The sequence below is a fragment of the Equus caballus genome, chromosome 3, assembly GCF_041296265.1.
Source record: "Equus caballus isolate H_3958 breed thoroughbred chromosome 3, TB-T2T, whole genome shotgun sequence".
In the NCBI taxonomy this organism is placed as follows: Eukaryota; Metazoa; Chordata; class Mammalia; order Perissodactyla; family Equidae; genus Equus; species Equus caballus.
The window spans coordinates 82,645,398-82,663,124 of record NC_091686.1 but is presented as its reverse complement, the minus strand read 5'-3'; the positions used below and the strand labels follow the sequence as shown (position 1 = coordinate 82,663,124).

Here is a 17,727-nt window from a genome sequence, read left to right as displayed (position 1 = left end):
AGCTCTAGACTCGTATACTCAACTTAGCACTGGGCATTTCCACTTGGATGAAGGTTCTTCATACTCAGATGCCTAGTACTGAACTTGTTACTTCTGCCTCAACTCTGTTTTTCCTCCTGTGTTGTCTTTTTTGGTTGGTAGCATCACCATCTGCCCAACCTAACACTCTTTAGTCTTTCCAGATCTGGTTGTCTTCCCTTCACACACCACCAAGTTCTGTCAGTTCTGTGTAAGTACTTCCTAAACTTATTTCTTCTGCTCTACCCTATCCCACTGTTTATTTTCGGCCTTAATCCTCTCTCGTACATTTCTACAATAGGTTTCCTTGCTTCTGCTTCTTTTCTCATCAGATGGATCCTTTATCCAGAGTAATCTTTCTGTGAGCAAAGTATTCAGAGCTTATCACAGCTAGTTCTTGCCTGATACTTGAGACTCATCTCCCACCGTTAGTTCCCCTGCACATGACAGTCCAGTTATGCTGAGCCATTTCTACTCCCTCAAACATACCATGTTGTTTTATGCTTCTGTCACTGCCTGGAGCATCCCTCCTTTCTTCTCTTCATAGCATCATTTGTAACCCTTTGGACATACTTATTTGATAAGGCCTTCACTAATTTCCACATGCGTGAATATCTCATGGGGAGTAAATCACTTTATTCCCTTAGATACTTTGGTGCCATATCCCTATTTCCTTTATTCTACCATTGAACAATGTATTAGGTAGCAATTACTGGTTTACTTGCTAGTTTTCCCTGTAAAGCTGTGTTCCTGAAAGTCAAGGACCGTGTTTTATTCTCTGTCTACCTAGAACTGTGCTCAGTAATTGTTGAATTGAGTACTTGGTTTTTGTTTTCAGGGGGTATTTTGGAAAAAAAGCCAAAGATTGAAAGTGTGTGGGTTTTTCCAAATTCTTGCATGTGAATAAGTGTGAATTCATAGTGAATAGTGATCTTTTTGATTATGCATCTGTTGTTTTCTAAATAGCAGATAATTGAATTTACTCCAGCTTCCTCTCCTTTTTAATATTGAGTTTCTGTAGCAGTTCACTTTTCTTTGGGTTTTACATTCCTTCGTTTATTCTCCATTTATTCCACCAAACACTGAAGTAGTTCAGACTCAGTTCCAGTACTCAGTAGTTTCTTTTTATATAAACATTCCCTAATCTTAGAGGAGGAGGAGAAAACCCAAAAATTAAATTAGGAAGAATCTATTCAATGGAAATACTTATGAAAGCTATGTTGACAGTTCTCTTTCTCTCTCTTTTTTTTTTCTGCTGAGGAAGATTTGCCTTGAGCTAACCTCTGTTGCCAGTCTTCCTCTTTTTGTTTGAGGAAGATTTGCCCTGAGCTAACGTCTATACAAATCTTCCTCTAGTTTATGTGTGGGTTGCTGACACAGCGTGGCTGATGAGTGGTGTAGGTCCATGCCCCGGATCCAAACCTGCAGACCTGGGCTGCCAAGGTGGAGCGCCCAAACTTAATCACTACGCCACCGGGCCAGGCCTCTGTGTTGACAATTGTCATGTTGACATTTTCTGTGTAGTTTGTTTTTGCTCTACTTATATGCATTTTGTAATCCCATATATGTGTGGGTACATATATGAATGTTAATCTCTTGTATACATTGTGCAACTTAAGAAAAATAGAGGGGCTGGCCCCGTGGCCGAGTGGTTAAGTTTGTATGCTCTGCTTTGGTGGCGCAGGGTTTCGCTAGTTCGAATCCTGGGCACGGACATGGCACTGCTCATTAGGCCATGCTGAGGCGGCATCCCACATGCCACAACTAGAAGGACCCACAATTAAAAATACACAACTATGTACCAGGGGGCTTTGGGAGAGAAAAGGAAAAATAAAAAAAAAATTAAAAAAAAAAGATAAATAGAAGTATATCCAAGTAAATGTTTGTCCAGTGTTAATCAGTTCGGGTCAAAACCAGATTTCTTTAAGTGATAACACAACTTTATGTCTTCAGATTGAGCTAAGAGAGCGAGAGATAGAACGACTGTCGGTTGCATTGGATGGTGGTCGCTCCCCTGACATCCTCTCTCTGGAGACTAGAAATAAAACCAATGAAAAGCTTATTGCTCATTTAAATATTCAGGTAATGAATTTTATGATTATTTCACTGAGTATATGAAATTGTGTTTATAATGGTCTAAGGGTTTGTGAAAGTGACAGAGTTGTTCACTGAGGGATTGTTTACACTGGGAAAAACTTGATAGAGCCAGAGTACCAGGAATAGGGTGCAGCTGTTGAAAAATCTTGTTTTTAAAGAATATTTAATGAGGAAGGACTATATACACTATAATGTTAATATTTAAAAGAAGAGAATAAACTGTAGACACAATGTGATTTTCAATTTGCCTTTAAAAAATGTATTTATGAACTCAGAGAGAGAAAACACTGGAAGAGAATACACCAAAATATATTAACAAAGTTTATCTTTGTGTGATGGGACATTCTTCTCTATGATTTTCTTTATTTTCAAAAATTTTGTGACTGTATATTTTATAATGTAAAAAAGAGAATTTTTAAAAATAAATATAAAAATTAAACATGTAATTTTTAACTACCTCTGTAATGGATTCTTTTGCAATGCCTTTGACCTAAGAGTGAAAGAACAGGAGAGTTCCATAAAGCATGACACGTGACCTTCAGAAATTTAGACATGTCCGTGCTGCCTGGACTGCAGCCAGAATAGCGTCAGTCACAGATACCAGCAGAAGCTCTAGAGCGCTGCTGTCTAATGCAAATGTGAGAGAAGCTACATATGCGCTTTAACATTCTTTAGTCGCTGGATTAAAAAAGTAAAAAGAAACAGGTGGAATTAATTCTAATAATGTATTTACCTCAAAATATCCAAAATATTATTTCAATATGTAATTAATGTTATAAAATGTCATTGAAATATTTTACATTCTTTTTTCTTTTTTGGTTTTTTGTACTAAGTCTTTGAAATCCTGTGTATATTTTACATTTATAGCACATCTCAGTTTGGACTAGCCACATGCACGTTCAGTAGCCACATGTGGATGCGAGTGGCCCCTACATTGGACAGCACAGTCTAGAGTAATATTATCATCATAGTCGTATTCTTGTCATGTTTTTAGAACTCTGTGTTGGGAAAAAGTTCACACAAGTTTCCTGTCCTTCTCTGCTTGAAAATTGAAAGCCAATGGCTATGTATTCTTATTAAACCACATTATCAGTTTTGCAAATTAAACAATATAAGTTTGCAAATGTAAAATAGCTGTGGTTTTAATTTTCAGTATTAAAAAAATACAGTATTATGAAATATTATTTTGAAAGTTCAGTATTTAGGATAATTTCCCAATTCATATACCTTCTGTACTACAAATTCAATTTAGGTTGACTTTCTTCAGCAAGCTAATAAAGACCTGGAGAAGCATATACAAGAGCTTATGGAAACCAAGGAAACAGTGACAACTGAAGTTGTTAATTTAAGTAACAAAAATGAAAAACTCTGCCAAGAATTAACTGAAATAGACCAGTTAGCACAGCAGTTGGAAAGACATAAAGAAGAAGTACTTGAGACTGCTGATAAAGAACTTGAGGAAGCAAAGGTATGTCTAGCTTGTGGGCAGCTTCATTAATCCTCCTGGATCAGAGTGAACCTGAGCCCTTTTGATATCCAGTTTGAGTCTTTTGGTTGGTTGGTTTTGTGACTCAAGGTTGTCTAACGTGTTGTTTATGCCCTGTAAATGCTTGCACTTGTCTGAGTTGTTTGGTTGTCTTTCTGAAGCACACCTCTTCTTAGGATAGTTCTCCAGCCTCTGTCCTATTTTCTTTTGAGATTTTTCTCTCTGTCCTTTTATCTCTGCATTGGGAGCAATCTTCAGAAGTTTCTCCTCTATGTCACTTTGTGCTCATGAACCCTTTAAAGGTACCTTTTGAAACCGCATATGTCCTTGCACATTTTCCACTTGATAGCTAACATTTTTCATCTTTAATTTTAAATAGACACAAGGGATTTAATTTTTAGTTTATTTTAAATATTGATCTCTTAAAACTGTCACATCGTTCTTTTAGATATAGCCGGTGGAATCCAAGTGACCCTTTCTTCTTGAAATTCTCACAAAATTTTATCCTATTTTAACATATTTTATGCTTGAATATTTTTTTATGATCACTCTGTCAAACGTTCTGCAATAAAAAAATACGTGAATTGAAATTTTTTATTTTAAAAAATGTCCTGTGACAGTAAGGTTCAAAGTGATAACATTTTCCTCTGAATAGTGTTACTATTAGAATTATTAGCAATCAGTGGATCAAAGTGGTAAATATTGTACAAATGTTGATAAATACTTATTAAATAAAAATTAAATTCTATTGGAAATACATCTCTTAGTGAGATATAATGGCAGAAAATAGTGTCTTAATTAAAGGCTTCAGCCAGCCGTAACATTTCAGATTATCCTTTTGTCTGGTGCTTCAAAAGTTTTTTATATCTCGGGGTAGTGTGCTATTAGATGCATGCCTTTCTTTTGAAAAGTGGAAGAAAGACAGCTGTGAAAGGGAAGGTGGGGAAGGAGAATTCACATGATACCTAGACCACAAGCCGCATCTCAGATAATTTTTAAGAAAGATTATATGTGCAAATTAAGAATGCAGCTATTAATTCCTTAAAGCTATGCATATACGGGAGTTTTACATAATGCTTGGAAAATCTTCATCTTATCCCGGGAATGGGTGTAACCTAGTTTGAGAACCACTACTCTACATCACTGAATTAATTTTATACGGTTTCATTTCTACTAGTTAGTGGAATTGAAGGAAACTACCTCAACATAATAAAGGCCGTATGTGAAAAGCCCACAGCTAACAGTATACTCATTGGTGAAAGACTGAAAGCTTTTCCTCTAAGATCAGGAACAAGGCAAGGTTGCCCCTTCTCACCATTTCTATTCAACATAGTACTGGAAGTCCTAGCAAGAGCAATTAGGTAAGAAAAAGAAATAAAACACATACAAATAGGAAAGAAAGAAGTAAAATTATGTTTCCAGATGACATGATCTTATATGTAGAAAATCCTAAAGATTCCACAAAAAATTAGAACTAATAAGCAAATTCAGCAAAGTTGCAGGATACAAAATCAATGCACAAAAATCGGGTTCATTTCTATATGCTAATAATTAACACTCCAAAAAGAAAATTAAGAAAATAATCCCATTGACAGTAGCATCAAAAGAATAAAATATTTAGGAATAAACTTAACCAGGGAGGCAAAAGACTTATACACTGAAAATTATAAAACATTGCTGAAAGAAATTAAAGAAGAGAAATAAATGGAAAGACATCCTGCGTTCATGGATTGGAAGACGTAACGTTGTTTCTGTGTCCATACTGCCCAGAGCAATCTACAGATTGAGTGCAATCCCTGTCCAAATCCCCGTGGCATTTTTAGCAGCAATAGAAAAAAAATCCTAAAATTCATATGGAATCTTAAGGACCTGGAATAGGCAAAACAATCTTGAAAAAGAATGTAATTAGTGCAGTTTTAATTTCGCTTTTGTGACTCTAGTTTCACTGCAACCCTCCTGTATGTCATCCTTCTCCTTTTCCACCTCCTTTTGCATCTTCTATGCCCATGCACACAACATGTTAACACGGCTTCGCGTGCCCCATTGGCAGTCTCAGGAATGATAACTTGGCTCAAAAAAAGAGTTCTATTAGCTTGTATTTTAATCTTGGCATTCACTCTCAGTTGCAGTCTAGAGGATCCAGACTGGTAGTCACAGATGGGGAGAGAGCAGATAGGATAGAAAATGACAGTGCCATGACATGAATCCTGAAAATCAAGGCTAAAGGAAAGTCCTGCAAGTATAAAGAGATTTTCAAGGGCTCTCTTGTTCCAGATGTTACAAATAGATCCCTGTGGGCATTCAGGATGCCAAGAAATTAAAGAGAAGCCTCAGCTTTGCCTCCTCTTCGTTGAAATTGAGGCTTAGGGCTAGAGCCTCAGATCTCACTGGTGAGAGGGAACGTGAACTACTCAAAAAAGGACTTGGTCTTATTTGCAGTGTGTCTTAGTGACAAGTTTTCTTGACTTTTAGGTGTTTACCTAATAAGCTTTTTATTCCTAGAAAGAGATTAAAAGAAAACTCTCTGAAATGCGGAATCTTGAAGAAACAATGGCAAAACTTCAGCTGGTGAGTAGATGTCATATTAAAGTGCCAGAGTTTTTGGTAAGAAAATTTTTATTCTTTAACATATATTTCTTAAATTGAGATATAATTTACATATCATAATACTGACTCTTTTAAGTGTACCGTTTATTGGCTTTAGTTAGTATACAGTCGGCCCTCGGTATCTGCAGGGAATTGGTTCCAGGACCCTCACACCTACCAAAATCCACAGATGCTCGAGTCCGTTACAAAACAGCTAGTATTTGCACATAACGTACACACATTCTCCCGTTACTTTAAATCATCTCTAGGTTACTTATAATACCTAATATAGTGTAAATGCTGTGTAAATATTTGTTGTACTATATTGTTTGTTTGGGAAATAACGACAAGAAAAAAAGGTCTGTACACATTCAGTACAAATGCAACCATTGTAAGCCTTTCTATCCACAGTTGGTTGAATCCACGCATGCATAGGGGCAACTGTAGTCACAAAGTCATGCAGCCATCACTGTGTGCTGTCTAATCCCAGAACATGTTCATCACTCCAAAAAGAAACCTCATACCCATTAGTCACTCCCCATTTTCCTCTGCTCAGCCCCTGACAACCACTAACCTGCTTTCTGTTTCTATAGGTTTGCCTATTCTGGACATTATATACACGTGGAATTATACAATATGTGGCCTTTTGTGACTGGCTTCTTTCCCTTAGCACAGTGTTTTCAAGATTCATGCATGTTGTAGCATATATCAGTACTTCCTTTTTATGGCTGAATAGTATTCTAGTGTATGGGTATATTTAGTTTCATTTATATTTTTATAATTCTTTAATCTCATTTATAGTAGATGATAATTTAAGTTCAAATTTGGAAAACCTGTTATGAATTTTATATTCTTTTAACTACTTCGTGACTTGTCAGTTTACTAATATTAAAACTAGAAATTGATAATTACTTGATAAAATTGACTGTTATTAAAAGGACTCAGTCCTCTTTTAATAGATTTGTTTGGTGGTGCCGTCCATTTTCCTAGTCGTATTGTTTGTTCTGGTAGTTTTCAAATGAGAAAAATAGTAATCATCCCAGCATATGCCTAGGTATGGCATACAGTCCTGTAGTCTAGAACTGGTAGAATGCTTGCTTGCTGGTAAAAACTCCTGGGTGGCCTGTTAATTTGGATGAGTTTCTGCTAAGATCAGAAACAATGACTAAGACTAATTTCCAAGTTTTCTCATTATGTATACTCTTTATGCAGTCCAACTGCAGTGTTCTGGTGGCATAAGGCAAATTGAAAAACAAAGCCATTGTGATAGGCTGGCACACAGGTGACAGCCTATCACAGTGGCTTCCTGTTTCATTCAACTGCTTTAGCAGGTATTGAGTACAATTCAATTTTGAATAATGGAATTAGCTAACCTTGCTAAATGTTGTCCACTCTTGAGTCTCATAGATATTGTAAAATTCTCCCAGGTCAATAAATGTAAAGTAGAGGGGACAGCCCAGTGGCGTAGTGGTTGAGTTTATACACTCTGCTTTGGTGGCCTGGGGTTCACAGGTTTAGATCCCAAGCACAGACCTAGCACCACTCATCAAGCCATGCTGTGGAGGCGTCCCACATATAACATAGAGGAAGATCAGCCACACTGTTAGCTCAGTGACAGTATTCGTCAAGCAAAAAGAGGAAGATTGGCAACAGATGTTAGCTCAGGGCCGCTCTTCCACACACACACACAAAGTAAAGTAGATGTTTTCACCACAGCGTAAACTTCCTGAGGGCTGGGGTTTTTGGTGTTTGTTTACTGCTGTTTGTATGCACATCATAAACAAGTTGATGTGGTTCATAATGCTTGTGTCAGAACTGTGACCAGGTTTCAGTAGTATTGGCTAACAGTAAGATGCTGCTGTAGTTACTTTCTGGCCTTTCTTATTTTTTTATTAATGCTATATTTTATGTATTTTTAAGATAGATACTAATTGGTATTAATAGCCAACACTCATAAGCACTTGCCATGTGCTGGACACTGTGTGGAGTACTTCCCGTCCATAGATTCATCCTCACAGTGAATCCTCCGTGTCCAGGTACTAGTCTTAACTGCATTGTGCAGATGAGGCTTAGAAAGTAACCACCATGGTTATGGATAGACACCTATGGTCGTCTTAGAGCACTGTGTCTTACTACTGCCCTCCTTTAAACATAAAAAAGCTTTAAATTATGTTATTGCACAAGTACATATTAATTTTTTTTTAAGTTTGGCACCAAAGCTAACATCTGTTGCCAATCTTTTTTTTTTAAATTCTTCTCCCAAAGCCCCCCCAGTACATAGTTGTATATTCTAGCTGTAGATTCTTCCGCTTGTACTATGTGGGATGCTGCCTCAGCATGGCCTGAGGAGCGGTGCCATGTCCGCGCCCAGGATCTGCACCAGCAAAACCCCAGGCTGCTGAAGCAGAATGTGCAAACCCAACCACTCGGCCATGGGGCTGGCCCCAGGACATATTAATTTTTAAAAAATAGGACAATATGCTGAACAAATTAAAGGAAAATCTAATAATTCTACTCAGGAGCACTGTTGACATTTGGATTTTGTTGTTCTTTTAGCCACAATTGATAATTAACTTTAATTGAAACCATATTTGACAAATTAAAAGAGTATGTGTATGTGAATTACTCTTAAGTAAATATGCTTACAAAATATCTAAGTGCTATAATATTTTATAAAGTGTTAGAAATCTTATAGTATTAAAATTTGCAGGAATTAAACTTATGCCATAAAGAAAAGGAGAGACTGAATGATGAACTCCTTATAAAATCAGACCTGGAAACTGTTGTTCATCAGCTTGAACAAGAAAAGCAACGACTTTCCAAAAAAATTGAAAGTTTTGCAGTTACAGGTAAAATGTCGATAACTTAAAAATTGATTATCATCTCTTGATGTGTTTTTTTGGTAGATAATCTTTCATTCATTCATTCAATAAATATTTATTGCATGCCTGCTATATACCAGAATCCATATGAGGCACTGTAGATACAGTAGAAAAGGTCTCTCCCTCAAGGACCTTACAGAATTCTTTTATATTTTAGCTAGTTGGTAGAGGGAACCCTGCTTGAGTATTTTTCAGTTGAAGTACATCCCTTCTTTGAGGCAGACTGATAATAGACTTAATTATGACTAAGAGGAACCATTCTGAAATAGTGAAAAATTGAAGTACAGAATCTTTTTAAGGAAATGCAGTTGTGTCACCTGAAAGTACACACACACACACACACACACACACACACACACACACAGTTGAAATAGGCTTTCTGCCAGGTGCCAGGTACCAGTCCTAAATGAGTTGGTTTGAGGTACAAACTAGTAACGTATAAATGAAGAAGTTAATTTTAGATGATGGGAGGTATTAAAATGGAGGGATGTGATAGAGATCAATCAGTTGAAGGGCTCGATGACAGGACAGCAGTCATATGAAGATCTAGTTGCAGAGTTTTCCAGGCAGAGGGAATGGCAAGTACAGAAGCCTGGTGCTGTCGAACTCCATGTATCTTAGGAAATAGAAGAAAGTCAGTGTGCCATTTTAAGAAGATGCTATATCCTAGGTTCTTCAGCATCCCATGTGGATAATCTGTTTGAGCCCTTCTCTACTTACTAGCTATATGACTTGAGCACGTTTCCTCACCTCTCCATGCCTCAGGTTCCCTATATGTGGGGTTAATGATGGCACCTAACCCAAAAGGTTGTTGTGAGGATTAAATAGGTTACTGTATTAAAGTGCTTAGACCTATGTATAAAAGTTTGCAATTTACTTCCTTTCATAGCTAGCTAGGGCCTGTCATTTCAGCATAATCTTTCAGATATCTGAAACTCCCTTGTTTCTCTTGTTTCGAATGCAACCCCCTGCCGAAAACCCAGGCATGGATCAACCAAAACATTTACCTTCTACACATTTGCACACGAGCAGCAAAGTACCACTTGTGTGTGTCCCCGACACATTGATGGTGCACTGTAAGTTGGATGGTCTCGAACCTCAGCAGCACCCTTATGATCTCTGGAAATCTTACTCCATATTTCTTACTGCTTAATGTCCCGCTCTCTACAGGGAATATTTCCAGTGTTTTCCATGCTCAGTAGACTTGTGACTCTCATTCCACTCGCCATTCTAAGCGGATGATTTTACCTCTAGTTTCCCTAAGAGATTAGAAGCCATCAGAGGCGTTCTGTCAGTTCCTTGCCCCGAGATCTTAAACCTGTCCATCCTTTTTTTTTTAATTGAGGTCACATTGATTTATAACATTATATAAATTTCAGGTGTACATCATTATATTTCAACTTCCATATAGACTACATTGTGTTCACCACCAAAAGTCTAGTTTCCATCTGTCACCATACAAATGTGTCCCTTTACCCCTTTCACCCGCCTCCCACTCCCTTACCCTCTGGTAATCACCAGTCTTCCTCTGGATCTATGTATTTGTTTGTTTATCTTCCACATGAGTGAAATCATATGGTATTTGTCTTTCTCTGTCTGATTTATTTCATTTGGCATAATACCCTCAAGATCTGTCCATGTTGTCACAAATGGCAGAATTTCATCTTATTTTACGGCTGAGTAGCGTTCCATTGTGTGTATATATATATACACACACCATATCTTCTTTATCCATTCATCCATTGATGGGGTCTTGGGTTGTTTCCAGATCTTGGCTGTTGTGAATAATGCTGCAGTGAACATAGGGGTGCATATATCTTTTTGAATTAGTGTTTTCATGTTCTTTGGATAAATACCCAGAAGTGGAATAGCTGGATCATATGGCAAATCTATTTTTAATTTTCTGAGGAATCTCCGTACTGTTTTCATAGTGGCTGCACCAGTTTAAATTCCCACCAGCAGTGTACAAGGGTTCCCTTTTCTCCACATCCTTTCCAACACTTGATATTTCTTGTTTTTTTAATAATAGCTGTTCTGATTGTTAAAGAGTTGATACCTCATTCTAGTTTTGATTTGCATTTCCCTAATAATTAGTGATGTTGAACATCTTTTCATGTGCCTGTGGTATATCTTTGGAAAAATGTCTGTTCAGATCCTCGGCCTATTTTCTAACTGACTTTTTTGTTGTTGTTGAGTTGTATGAATTCTTTATATATTTTGAATATTAACCCCTTATCAGGTATATGATTTGCAAATATTGTCTCCCAATTGGTAGGCTGTCTTTTCATTTTGTTGATGGTTTTCTTTGTTGTGCATAAGCTTTTTAGTTTGATGTAGTCCCATTTGGTTATTTTTTCTTTTGTTTCCCTTGCCTGAAGAGACATATTCAAAAGGATACTGCTGAGACTGATGTCAAAGAGCTGACTGCCTATATGTTCTTCTAGGAGTTTTCCGGTTTCAAGTCTTACATTAAAGTTTAATCCATTCTTAGTTGGTTTTTGTCTATGGTGTAAGATAGTGCTCTACTTTCATTCTTTTGTACGTGACTGTCCATAAACCTGCCCATCTTTATCTTCCCTTCTGTTACAATGGAGTCTTGTCCATCTTATGAAAGACCACTGCCTTTCCTCTCTAACTTCAAAAACCTTGCATATTAATTATCTCCTTTCCATAACCTTAGTCTTTGTGGTGTTTCTTCCCATTGGCATTCAAAAATGCTTACTTTTCTCCTATTTTAAATCAAAAACTTTGACCCATTTCTCTCCAGCCACTCTTTGGTCCTCTTCATAGCTTTAACATCTTGACAGGTCATTCACACTTGCTGTTTCTGCTTGATCACCCACTACCCTTTAACTTCTCAATCCACTCCAGTTGGCTTATGTCCCCACCTAACCAACAAAACTGCTCTGTTGAGGTCATCACTCACCTCCATTATGCTAAATTCAGTGGACACCTTTCATTTATTAACTTGACTTCTTAGCATTTAAACACAATTGCCCATTCCTTCCCACTCTCCTTCCTTCTTTCCTCTCTAGTCACTGCTTCTTGGGATGGAATGCCAATTCATCCTCCAGATCAGTTGCATGCTATATGTTTGATCTTGGCTGTGTTTTTCATACTTGTATCCCTAGCTAGTGCTGGGCATGTAGTAAATGCTCAACAAGTATCTGTCAAATGAATTAAAGGAGAGATGAGAGTGAATCAGAATATGTCTTGAAAATCATTTCATGCCTCAGAGTGTAATGAGTGTCAGTTAAATTAGAGTGAACTGTATGAAGTATTGTCAGTATTGGCTACTCTTGACTCATGAAAAGGTGATTTCTATGGTAAAAGTTAATAATTGTGTTTATTTGGACAAAGACATTGTTTTTATCTCTTTGTGTATGCACTGTATTGAATTCAAGCTTAATGTTAAAATCATGCTTATTATAATTGTAGATATATTTAGTGCATTTTCAGGTCTCCAGAAAGTGCCATGTGGTAATTTATTGCTTCATTTTATAATACTCGATAGTAGCCATCCTTGTGATAAAACAGAAGCAGGAGGACTTTGACTTAGTAGATTTTATTTAAACTTTTAATTTACTTTTTGCTTTTGTTTTTTTCTCCTTTCCTTCCAATATTTACCTCTTTAATATCTGGCAGTTATAAGTGATATACCAAACAGTTAATGATTTTTAATAGCTTGCGTTCTAAAAGTTATTGGTAGAATTTATTTGGCTAATTATGCATATTATATGCAAGACTGTTTTAAGATTTAATTACTTTAATTTGCAGAAAGAGAACTTACTTTGGAAGTTGAGAGAATGAGACTAGAACATGGAATAAAACGTCGAGACAAGTCACCTTCTCGTTTAGATACTTTCCTGAAAGGTATAGAAGAAGAACGAGATTTTTATAAGAAAGAGCTAGAAAGACTCCAGCGTATAATACAGCGAAGATCTTGCTCTACAAATTATTCTGCACGTGAAAAAATTCCAGGATTTAAAACGCTAGAAAAGGTAATATCTCTTTATAAGAGTAATTGATAAGACAAGAGAGTATCTTTATGAACAAACTTTTCAGGTTCATTATTGTATTAAATGTAACTTTATTCATACTTCCTTTTAAGAAGTCTTTCTTAGTTTTGTTTTTTGTTTTTTTCCTTGACCTGTGCTGTAGGAACACTGCATTAATTAGGAAAAATACTTAAAAACAAAGCATAACATACTGATTCCTGGAAATAAACGAAAGATCGAATCGTTCATTTTACGTGTCTGGGAGGGGTGCAGGGACATGTGGGCTTCCAGAAACTGGAACCAGGAATTCATGCTACTGGACATTTCTTCTCTTTCTATCCTTTACTTTCAGTGTCACCTTCATTTTCTCTATCGAAGCAGAGTGGCTTTGTCCACATGTCAGGCAACATGGCTTCATGCCATTCCCAGCCTTGGACCAGTCAGAAAGGCAGGTCGCGTACAGCCCAGTCATCTTTATGCTAACCATGCAGCAGGAGAAGGTAGAAGGTGGAAGTGGGTGCTGGGCAGATCGTCCCATTTGTCCACTACAACCACGTTTACAAGTTGGTAGTCTAAAGATGTGTATTAGGTGAAGTTAACCATGATTCATGAGAGGTTAAAATCATGAGTCTCTGTTTTAGGTCTTAATTATTTTTAATGTTTTATGAGTTTCATTTGAGTTGTTCAAATTTTTCTTTTTTTTAAGCTTTGGAGCTATAGGAGTCCTGGAGGATTATATGGCCCTAACATTATCTACACTCTAGATAAAATTATGGAAAGTTGGGAGTAAAGTCATTAAAACTCAAGACTTTTGATTTCAGACTTGGCTGAATTTACCAATTCCGTCATCTTTTTCCTGAAGATCCTGTGTCCATTGTCAAATGATTTTGAGTCGTTTTCTGATTAGTCTGTGTTTTGTTTTGTTTTGGTTTTTGCTTTTTTTTTAAAGATTTTGTTTTTCCTTTTTCTCCCAAAGCCCCCCAGTACATAGTTGTGTATTTTTAGTTGTGGGTCCTTCTAGTTGTGGCATGTGGGATGCCGCCTCGGTGTGGCTTGATGAGCGGTGCCATGCCTCTGCCCAGGATCCGAACCGGCAAAACCCTGGGTTGCCAAAGCGGAGCGCGAACTTAACCACTCAGCCATGGGGCCTGCCCCCTGAGTGGTCTGCTTTTTTAACCTCACTGGGTAATGGCTGAATTTGATTTACAGGTGTCAGTGAAAATACTATGCTATGTTATCTATTATAAGCAGAATGAATTGGTGGGGAAATACAGTGTAATTTATGTGTTACTGTGTGTTTTTGAAGTTCCATATATACTTAGGACTCAAAAAAATAAATCGCTGAATCGATCACCTTTATTGTGTAGAGAATCTTCCACAGAATGCTTGGTCAGTTAAATCAAGGATTTATTAAATAGAACTGAGTAGATAAATGTCTCAAAACTTTTAACATAAATATTTGATTCAGTTGCTTGGTGTAGATTCACAATTGAAAGACAAATGAGAGATATTGATAAAGTACTGGTAAAATTAGGAGAGACTTCTCACACCCATTCAACTTATTTACTTTCTTGAAATGCTCTAATGTTACCTGACATGGATAAAAAATTCATTTTCTAAAGTTTAGGAAGTTAAGGTGTTCAGAGCATTTTAGTGTCCCAATAACAAATTGCAGGCATGATAGGGAATAATGGGTATGTACATGAGTGAAATGGGTGGAGGGTAAGACAGTTGTGAGTGCTGGAAACTAGAGAGTGCATCCCCACCTAAAACTGGATATTTTAAACATGTTTAGAAACACTTTGTTGGCAAACAACAAAGACCTCGCTAAAGCTAGATTTTTTGAGCTGTGAGCTTTCAACCCTCGCTTTATGGCTGACTGTTAGGCACAGCTTCTTGGGATTGCAATAACTCAGAAAAAATATTGACATTTTTAATATCAATGATCTTTGACAACAATACACCGGTTGATTCTCTGTCATCTATGTAGGGAGGGTGCCGTCCCGGTCACCTTGTACTCATCATGGTTCCACCTGTGAGTTTTGAGTATAGTATAGTGGAAAGTGCTTTGGAGTTGGAGGCCTGATGGAAGTTCAAACCCCATAAACTGACTTTATGACCTTGGACAAGTTACCTAACTTCATGGAACTCTGGTTTCCTCATTTGCAAAGTGGGGAAAGTAACCACAACCTCTTGTGAAGATTATATGAGATAATTTGCATGAGGGTTCACTGTAATACCTAGTTCCTAGTAAATCTTTCATTTCCTTATTATTTGCTGGTTCAAAGCACATCAGGTCTAGGTAAAAAGTTAGGTTCAGTCAACAGATATATACTGAATGCTTGCTATGAGTGAGGCACTGAGGATACGAGATAAAGAAGACATAGTTCCTATCCTCATAGCCTTCAGCATTGTGCATGTGTGTGCATGAGCTCGTGTGTGTGTGTGTGTGTGTGTGTGTGTGTGTGTGTGTGTGTTGGGAACACTGGATGGGTAAAAGGGAGTTATTAACAATTATATATTAACGCAAATGTAAATATCTACATACAAGATATATTGAGAAAAGAGCTAGGGTTCCTACTTAAGAAGGCCAGTCAGTAAGTGTTAGGGAATTCCTACATTTTACCAGGTACCATGCCAGGCACTGAAGATGGGGTGAATAAGACGAGATGCTACCGTGTCCCTCACAGAGCTTACAGTTCAGTGGTAAAGATGTACATCAAACACATAATCATGTAAATAACTTGGTAATCTCATTTATAATGAGTGTTAATGAAGAAAGAATACAGGAAAGATTCAGAATGCTATGAGGGTGTATAGAGGGAGATCTAAATTAGATCAGAGAATCTGAAAGGACTCCTTGGAGAAGTAACATTTAAGCTGAGACCTAGACAGTAATGAAAATAGACTGTCAAATCTTTATTCATTGAGCTCTCCTTTGTTATATTTATCCAGACCACCCCCTTTCTGTAAGATATTTTTATTTAGATATAGTTTATATGTTCTTTTATAGTTATTTAAGCCTTAAGTCCTCAAACTCTAATCTGCTTTTGTCCTGTAAAAAAAATTTTTTAACCTTTTTTTTCTTTTTAAGGAAGATTAGCCCTGAGCTAACTAATGCCAATCCTCCTCTTTTTGCTGAGGAAGCCTGGCCCTGAGCTAACATCTGTGCCCATCTTCCTCTACTTTATATGTGGGACGCCTGCCACAACATGGCGTGCCAAGCGGTGCCATGTCCACACCTAGGATCCGAACCAGTGAACCCTGGGCTGCCGAGAAGTGGAATGTGCGAACTTAACTGCTGGGCCACCGGCCCGGCCCCCATGTCCTGTAAAACATTTTGTCCTTAGCTAATCTCATCCATTATGCCTTGGTTTTGTCTGTTTAACCAAGAGGATAATTTATTTCCAAATGGCAGTCGAGGGGTACCTCACAGATGTCTACCAGTTACCAAGTCTACACTGGACTTGGTGTGTGCACAGTGGATAATGAATAACATGGATCAAGATGCTTTCCAACATACCAAATTATCAGATTATTCCTACCCGGAGTTTCTGCATTTATGCTTTAAGAGTTAATTAACTTATGATAGTTCCCAAGTCTACATTTATCATCTTTATTTTCCATAACAGCTGTGAAAATAGTGGATCTTTTGAACTGTATTGGACTAACAGGCATACTCTTGTTTTAGAAATGTTGGAAGGAGTTGCTTAGTCAGTGAACATCCTTCATGTACACTGCATGGTAGAAACATTTGTATTTATCTGATTGCAAAAATAGATGTCACATAGGTTTGAAACTGGGATAATTGGGGATTGGTGTGCCTGGAAAATTGATCTTAGATTCAGTCACAGAAAACACTGAGGAATGTGCTAAGCTATTACAGTTACTTGCACTCGGTGAGCAGGCACACGCATACCTTCCTAGTCTCACCTGGAGAGGGTTAAAAACTAGTGGTTCCCAAAATGAGTGTACATCATCATCATCTGGAGGGTTTGATAAACCTTTTGGGCCCTGTTCCCAAAGTTTCTGATTGGATAGGTCTAGGGTGGGCCTAAAAGCGTGAATGTTTAACAAGTTCCTAGATGTTGCTGATGCTTCTGGTCTGGGGATTACACTTTAGTTACCCCTGGTATGAACAACCCCAGGAGAGTGACAGTTAAAGCATCTGATGGGATCTGACCAAGTATTATCATTGGCAGCTGGGTCCCTTCCTGGGAACTTGAAGGCCAGGAAATTTGCCCCCGTACGGCCGGCACACTCATCTCATGCTCTCATTATATGTTAAAAACTGTGTTCCTTAATTACATGAAAGCAACTTGTGTTCTTTTTGTTAGCATCTTTCAGTCAGTCTCATTGCCAGCAGCCTTGTGACAACCATGTGGTGATAATTATAACAAATGATAACTTCTGTTTTATGTTTCAGGGTGATTACAATTCAGAAATTCATGTGATCACAAGAGAAAGAGATGAACTTCAACGTATGCTGGAAAGATTTGAAAAATATATGGAGGATATACAATCCAATGTTAAATTATTGACAGCAGAAAGAGATAAACTAAGTGTCTTATATAAAGAGGTAAGAAATAGATTATAATTGAGCCAACAGATTATATAGAACCAGTAAATTATAATGGAGCCAGTATATATCCTTTACACT

The 17,727-nt window shown here is 37.3% G+C and overlaps 1 protein-coding gene across 4 annotated transcripts in view; it reads left to right on the top strand.

Annotated features, from left to right (window-relative positions):
- CEP135 (centrosomal protein 135) overlaps positions 1 to 17,727 on the top strand; it is a 72,671-nt gene that overhangs the window by 12,534 nt on the left and 42,410 nt on the right. For all 4 annotated transcript variants that reach the window (XM_023638070.2, XM_070263795.1, XM_070263796.1 and 1 more), the window contains exons 7-12: positions 1,972 to 2,100; positions 3,368 to 3,583; positions 6,104 to 6,169; positions 8,898 to 9,036; positions 12,847 to 13,070; positions 17,494 to 17,646. In XM_023638070.2, coding sequence (XP_023493838.1) covers positions 1,972 to 2,100; positions 3,368 to 3,583; positions 6,104 to 6,169; positions 8,898 to 9,036; positions 12,847 to 13,070; positions 17,494 to 17,646 — 927 coding nt within the window. The remainder of the gene's footprint in view (positions 1 to 1,971; positions 2,101 to 3,367; positions 3,584 to 6,103; positions 6,170 to 8,897; positions 9,037 to 12,846; positions 13,071 to 17,493; positions 17,647 to 17,727) is intronic.